Source organism: Salmo salar, chromosome ssa23 (genome assembly GCF_905237065.1).
Source record: "Salmo salar chromosome ssa23, Ssal_v3.1, whole genome shotgun sequence".
Classification (NCBI taxonomy): domain Eukaryota; kingdom Metazoa; phylum Chordata; class Actinopteri; order Salmoniformes; family Salmonidae; genus Salmo; species Salmo salar.
In genome coordinates this window covers 37947260-37954568 of record NC_059464.1, presented here as the reverse complement: position 1 = coordinate 37954568, position 7309 = coordinate 37947260, and the positions used below count along the sequence as shown (strand labels likewise).

At 40.1% G+C, this 7309-nt stretch overlaps 1 protein-coding gene across 1 annotated transcript; it reads right to left on the bottom strand.

Moving 5' to 3' along the window:
• Positions 1-282: 282 nt before the first annotated feature.
• LOC106584562 (hyaluronidase-5) lies at positions 283-5654 on the bottom strand. The gene is made up of 4 exons (XM_014169988.2): positions 5433-5654; positions 2474-3436; positions 1698-1787; positions 283-1554 (listed from the first exon to the last, which is right to left on the bottom strand). Exons 2-4 carry the CDS (start codon positions 3413-3415, stop codon positions 1150-1152), a joined length of 1437 nt encoding a protein of 478 aa, XP_014025463.1. The 5' UTR covers positions 3416-3436; positions 5433-5654; the 3' UTR covers positions 283-1149.
• Between the last annotated feature and the right edge of the window lie 1655 nt (positions 5655-7309).

Sequence of the window (7309 nt, the reverse complement as noted above, 5' to 3'; positions counted from 1 at the left end):
ATCGCCCCCTACAGTTACTTTACACTATCAGCAGGAGTTTAATTTACATTTCCCTTTTTCATGATGCATTCCCTTCCTGTCTGGCTAGGCGACTCTACTGGTTACATATTTTCAAATGGAGGAAAGCTAAGAGCAACCAGGAGCTCGGGTGGAACATAGTGGTATGGTCTGGTTTATTTGTTTACATTGTCCCTTTAGGGAGACACATAGGCACTCTAGCCAGAAGACACATGGATTCATGCTGTGGATCTGCAACGTCCAATAATATCTGTGAGAAATGACTGAAATCAAATCACATTTTATTTGTCACATGCCTGAATACATCAGGTATAGACTATACTGTGAAATGCTTACTTATGAGCCTTTTCCCAGCAATGCAGAGTTAAAAAGTATTTTCATGATCAATGTATTTAAAAAAAATCTGTCAGACAGTCACAAAGTTCCCTTGAGCTAAACAACAGGTTTTGAAAGCCATCTGGAGATTTGTGAACAGGAAACTTGTCATTGACAGGAAATGCCAGTAGCCAAATGCCAGTAGCCTATATACCTGATGAATTCTTACAGTGTCATAAGATATTGGGTACTGTATATCACATTAGAAACCTAGTTAAAGGTTGTGGATATACAGTATATCACATTAGAAACCTAGTTAAAAGTTGTGGATATACAGTATATCCAGTTACACTTGTGATCTTGTCTTTACTTGGAAATTATGGTATTTCATCATAATGTGTACTTTTACATCACCATCAAATGTATTTACACTTTTCACGGCAGTTTCAATTATGTTTTCGTATTTTCACCAAAGTGCAGTGTGTTCATACCTTTTACCTGAACTTTTTTATTCGAATTTTTTACATATGGTAGCAACCCAAACTAGTATCCCAAACATAAACTCAAGAAGCCCTGGAAACTCCAAGTGACAGTACAACACAGTACAACACCTCCTTTTGTCCACAATACACATAAATCACAGGTGGCTGGTGGCAACTTAATTGGGAAGGACGGGCTCATAGTAATGGCTGGAAAGGAATAAATCAAATGGTATCAAACATATGGTTTCCATATGCTTGATACCAATCCATTTACTCCATTCCAGCCATTATTAGCAGTCTTCCCTTCACCAGCTTCCTGTGATGTTGCACATCATTACAAAAAAACATACATAGTGTAGACAATAGAAGTCAGAATGACAAACGGTTGGAAGTATTGGGGAGTTCCATTGCTTTGGACAAATTTGGGGAAGGAGTTTAGAGTAATGGAGGACTGACATGGTTCATCAGAGTAGCACAAACAGTCAAATCTGTCAGCAAACCAGTCAATCTCATATTGGGACATTTCACCCTTCACAGCCAGATTGCCTGTTTTATATCTCTTGATCTGGAAGACATATGGGTTGAGGTGTAGGTAGTCGTCTCTGTTCCAGTGCTTTCTTATGCATCGGCCATTTGCCTGACACAAAGCCTCGCTGCACAGCCGCGATGCTGTGGAAACATTCAAGATGTATGGATTCATGATCTTCTCCAGGTGGCGTCTGGCAGCGAAGCAGGAGTCCTGTGAAAAGTTAAGGGCAGAATGATAAAGTGTTTTTGTTGTGTTTACATTAAATATTTGATTAAATGCATTTAGGTGTTAAAGACGTATGGATTGTTCTTAGAAGCATATGAAATAGATCTGTATAGAAATAGGGAGCATACCTCTGAGTCAGTGACGTTCATGTCCCCCCAGGAGATCACCCCAGCCGCTCCCAGGGCAGCTGCCTCCCCAATGGTGTTCACCAGGTCATACTGGAAACCACAGAGTTACAAAGCCATAAGGGGAAATCACTATGACACAATACACCCCCACCAAGTCATTTAAAAGATACAAATCACACCAAGTCATTCAAAGGATACACATTTTGCCAAGACAAAACACTAGCACTTCAAACACACTTCAAAAAATAACACGAGAGAAAATGAGACTAAACAAAGTTGTCATGTTGGTAGAACAGAGGATTAAAGGAAAATATCACTATGATTTTTTAGCTCTACCCTTCAGACATTTAGGCCAGTGGTCGGCAAAATATTTTAAGCAACAACAACAAAAGTTTTTAGCAACATAAAAAATATACGTCTTTTTTGTAGGATTTTAGTTTTATGTAAAAAAATACTAAAATCATCAGGATTCCAGTAAAACATTTGTTTAATTTAGGAAATCTGTTACATTATTCCCACAAATATAAAAAAAGACATATGTGATTGTGTCTCAATGTAATCAAGGTATGAAAGTATTGTTCTTTTGAAATACAATCTCTTTTTGGGCTTAGTTGTGGTCAATTATGCAGTGTACAAATTATTATAATTAAGTTCCATCCTCTCCCACGGCTGAATCTAGTTGCAGATCCCTGGGTTAGGCTATGTCTGATTTTAGGCCAGTTAGTGTGCTGTCAGGTACAAAATTGTTTTCAGATCTCTTGACAGTGTTCACTGACCTCTGACATGTAGTCATCACCACTATCTTTGAAAACTGGGCGGATGTAGGCGTAGACAGGAATGGCGTAACTTTGGTTGGGGAGCATGGATACTCTCATAGCTTCCTGAATGCGGTGGCGGACAAACAGGCGGGCTTGGTAGGAATCTCTCAGGATCAGCTCCAGATAGATGGATGGATAGAGAGCAGTGGACTCCTTCCATAGCCACATCAACTCATCGTTCCTCTCTTGCTCAAGCTCAGGACAACTCCCAGAATAATCACTCATATCCTGGTTGTAGTCGTAGTTGTAACAGTCCGGGTACAGATAGAATCCCCAAAGCCTGTTGGGTCTTAGCCTCTTCCCAACCAAGAGAGATCGGAGAAAGTATCGCTTTGCTGCTCGCTCAAACACTATCTTGGCTCTGTCTTCGGCCTCGTCGTCGGATAAGGTTGGGGTCTTGGTTTTCACAGTCTCAATTGAGAGATCTCGATAGATGTCCTTGCTGCCCCAGTTCCGGGCCCACTGTGGTCGCCACTCCTCAAAGTCAAGGATGGCGAGACCTGGTTGGTCTTCGGGGATGTAGTATTCAATGTCATCTTCGGCCTGCTCACGGTGTTCCTGGAAATCAATCAGCTGTGGAAGGCCTTCGTCGTACATTTCCCCTGTGTCCTCGTCCACGTAGGGGAAGAGGCCGAAACGGTCAGTGTAGAAAATGGAGATGCTTTGGTTGGTGGCAGACTTCAAAGTGCTGCTCACTAACTGGAAGTGGGAGAGGTTGAGAACCACGCCAAATCTGGTCTCGCAGAGTTCTGTGGGAGCGTTCCACATGAATAGGAAGGGGTAGTCAGGATCTACAGGTGGGTCTGTTTTAGGTAGTGCCCAGTTAGTGCCCAGCAGAGTCATGAGAAAAAAACACTCCATGAAGTGCAGTCCACGAAAGGAGACCCTGTCCAGATTCATTTTCAACTCTGTGTCTTATTCCTTAAGATGGGAAAACAGAGCATAATCAATCAAAGTTATTGTGAGTAATGTTTTGGAGCAGTATCAAAAGAAAGCACATCCAACCAAAATTTAAATGTGTTCTGCACTACCTTTCTTTTCAAAGCAGATTTCCTTTCAAAGAAGAAGTATTTGTTTTTGTTTGATGTAATTTTGGCAAATACAAACATAACTGTGACATCATTGATCAGCATTCTATCCTGCACCATCTACTCAAAAAAGCTTTTACATTTGAAGTGTTCAATTCAATAAAAATAATTACATTTTTCTGTGAGGGAACATCTTGTGTGGAGTGGAAAAAACAACCAAACACTGCACAAATGGTAAAAATAGAAGTAATAGTCAAAATGGAGGCAATAGAGAATGACATCAGCACAAAACTAAGCACATTGTATTCAATCATATCTGTGATTTCTCAACTGCTGAAAATTACCACCCCATTTCCCCGAAAGCAGAGTTAAGAATAATAAGAAATTCCATTATTATGTAAAGGGTAATTGATTTGGAGCATTTCCAAAGATCTGATCTATGTTCTGTTTTTCTCTTTCCTCAAGAAAACCCGTTGGCACTTGTACTATTTCACAATGTATTGTGACTGGAAGAGTGGGAATTGGAGTTGATGATCATTTATTAGCAATGCCTGACGTGTGAATTAGAGCTCAGTGATATGGACATAAATCCATAATACAATAAATTGCCTGAATTTATGTGATTATGATAAATAGAACGATACATTTATAACATTAATGTGCATCACATCACATATATATACTACATACTTTAAACTACAAATAGTTTGATGGTTGAAGTCAGCAATTGTAAAATGAACAATCACCCATATTAACAAACGTATTTCACATTTCTGTAGTAAATGCTACTTATTTGAATGAAGGATATCTGCAAAATGCCTGCGATAAGTGATTGGTATGGTCAGAGTTTATTGTCCCAGTTCTACACTCTTAGAAAAAAGGGTTCCATAAGGGTTCTGCGACTATCCACATACGATAACACTTTTTGGTTCCAGGAAGAACCCTTATTGGTTCAAGGTAGAACTATTTTGGGTTCCATGTAGAACCCTTTCCCCAGAGGGTTCTACATGGAACCCAAAATAGTTCTATCTGGAACCAAAAGGGGTTCTTCAAAGGGTTCTCCTACGAGGACAGCCAAAGACCCCTTTTTGGTTGTACATTGCATCTTTTTTTCTAAGAGTGTACATGTCTCTCTCACTTGAACTAATTAGGATGGTGGTTGTCCTGGAATAAAGTCCCATCCAGTTAAGCTGTCTCGTGTCCAAGTCTTTCTTTAACATAGCTGATGTTTCACTCTCTGAAACCTACAAATGGCGCGTTACATTACCACCATTTCAATTAGTTTACGTGGCAGACAGGAATTTAGACACACATCAGGCATTACTAATCAATGATCATCAACTCCAATTCCCGCTCTTACACACCAATGGAATTAACCACCAGAGGCACATTCCTCACATTAAATCACTATACTTTATATTTTATTATGGGTCATAAAATTGGAACTTATGTCACAACAGCCACAGGTGGCTTGACTTCAATGTTTTATCAGCACACATCTCAACAAGGCTAGAGAAAGGACAAGAGACAGGCGATCACTGGCCAAGACAAATCGCTCTTTTGTTTCTGAGAATTTTCCTGCACATCAGGAAATGCAAACTTGTAATGTATTCAAGGTTTAAAAAGGCTTCTAAAGTTTGTCATTTCCACTTTGAAAAATGAACCAACCCCTGCTCAAATGTCCATTAACTATAATCCACGTAAAAATGCACATTTCCTTTTGCTGCAGGATTATTTTCCTGCTGTTGCAAACTGGCTCAAATTAAGATCCTACATCTATACCACTTCAAACATACTTCAAACAATAACATGAAAGAAAATGAGACTAAACAAAGTTGTCAAGCTGGTAGAACAAAGGATTAAAGGTTACAACATGAATGTGCACACACCTGTTCCAGGGATTCTCACACAAATTCCTTGCAATCCAGCACACTCTGTATGTCTCCTTCTTCTGCTCAAAATGTTTGATCTCTTACTACAAGCCTCACCCCAGGTCTCATCTGGGAAATTTAAATAGTGTGTCTCTAAATATGTTCTGCAATAGCTTTGAGCGTAGCTTGGTGTTACACAGCAAACGCTTACGCAAACTTGTCAGCATGGAGAAGACAGACTTTGATTTATATGCTAGGTCTTGTGACTCCCTCAGGGGGTTCTATTTATTGGGATTCGTTGATATGAACAGGTTTAAAATGAAATTTTCTGTGCCTGGAGTGGGGTATGAGGAAACATGTTTATCACAACAATGTGTGGACACCACCAAATATCCTTGCTATGTGTCATGATTTGATATGATTTGTCCCTAGTATCGTTCCCTCTATATGCTTAGTCAGTTTAAGTAGGAAATGTACTGCTGAGTAATTGTACATTCGTAGCTAGTAATTTCATCATATCTGTCTGACCGAAACTGTTCATTCTTTGGCGTGTAAGACGTTGGGGGGGGGGGGTGCTAAGCTGAAATCAGAAATTGTTGGTCATACTATGGATCATTTAGCTATTTGATTTTGAATTTTAGGACCCGTTTAGGTATAAAAAAAAAATCTAGATATATAAAAACAGATGTAATTAAATATACATTTTGTGAAAAACACATTCATTAATGGCCAAAAGGACAGTCCAAAAATAAATAATAAGATACAAGGTTTTGAAGTGGTTGTCTTAATTCTAGGAGACATACAAAAAATCTCAGGAAATATATGGATATTTTTGGGGGGTAGGCACAAAACAAACTTTTTTTTACCTGTACCGGTTACCTTCAGACGAGTCCCGTGACACTTGTGGGAGTCGTAGAGCAAAACGGAGAACACCATCATGTTCAGGAGAATCCCATTAGTTTGAAACCCAAAGTGTTTGGACGCTACCAAGCAGAAGTTTGCACATCGACGGTACCAACTTCATTACGAGTCTCTTGACACTCGTGGGGGTCATAGAGCAAAATGGAGAACATCATTCGTGAGAGTCTCCCCCTTTCAAAAGACTGGTCATAATAGCTCAAGCCCTTCAGACACAAAAGACGTTTTTGTAAGACTGATTTTTTGGGATGTCTCATGGTCTGACAAACACCCTCTAGCTTTGCCACCTTTCACCACAGTTGTGGAAGTGCGACAGGCAGATGTGGGAAATTGAGACGCATCCAATGCAAAAAAAACATCTCTATCTTAAACTGACGGATTTTGATTGGGATTTTTTTGTTATGCACCGGTGCGTCAATCAACTCTAAGGGGTTAAAACACACTATTTCATCAACTTAATTATCACAGTAGCATTACTTAAAGCCCCTCAAAGGTTATGGGGTTAAAAGTTACTATCACGTTTCAGGTAAGACCCAAATGCAGACCGTGTTGAAGTAACAATGTTTATTACAGCAACAGGGGCAGGCAAGCAACAGGTCAAGACAGGCAGGGTCAATAATCCAGAGTAGTGGCAAAGGCACAGGATGGCAGGCAGGCTCAGGATCGGGGGCAGGCAGAGTGGTTAGGCAGGCAGGCTCAGAGTTAGGACAGGCAAAGGTCAAAACCAGGAGAGCGAGAAAAAGAGACTGGGGAAAATAGGAGCTGAGACAAAATGCTGGTTGACTTGACAAATAAGACAAACTGGCAGCAGACAAACAGAGAACACAGGTATAAGTACCGAGGCGTGACAGTAACAGGCTCTGCATACTGTCCAAAGCAGGACTCACCAACCCTGTTCCTAGAGAGCTACCATCCTGTAGCACACTTGAATCTAATAATAAACTGGATAGTTACAACTGTGGTTGGAGCGAAAACCT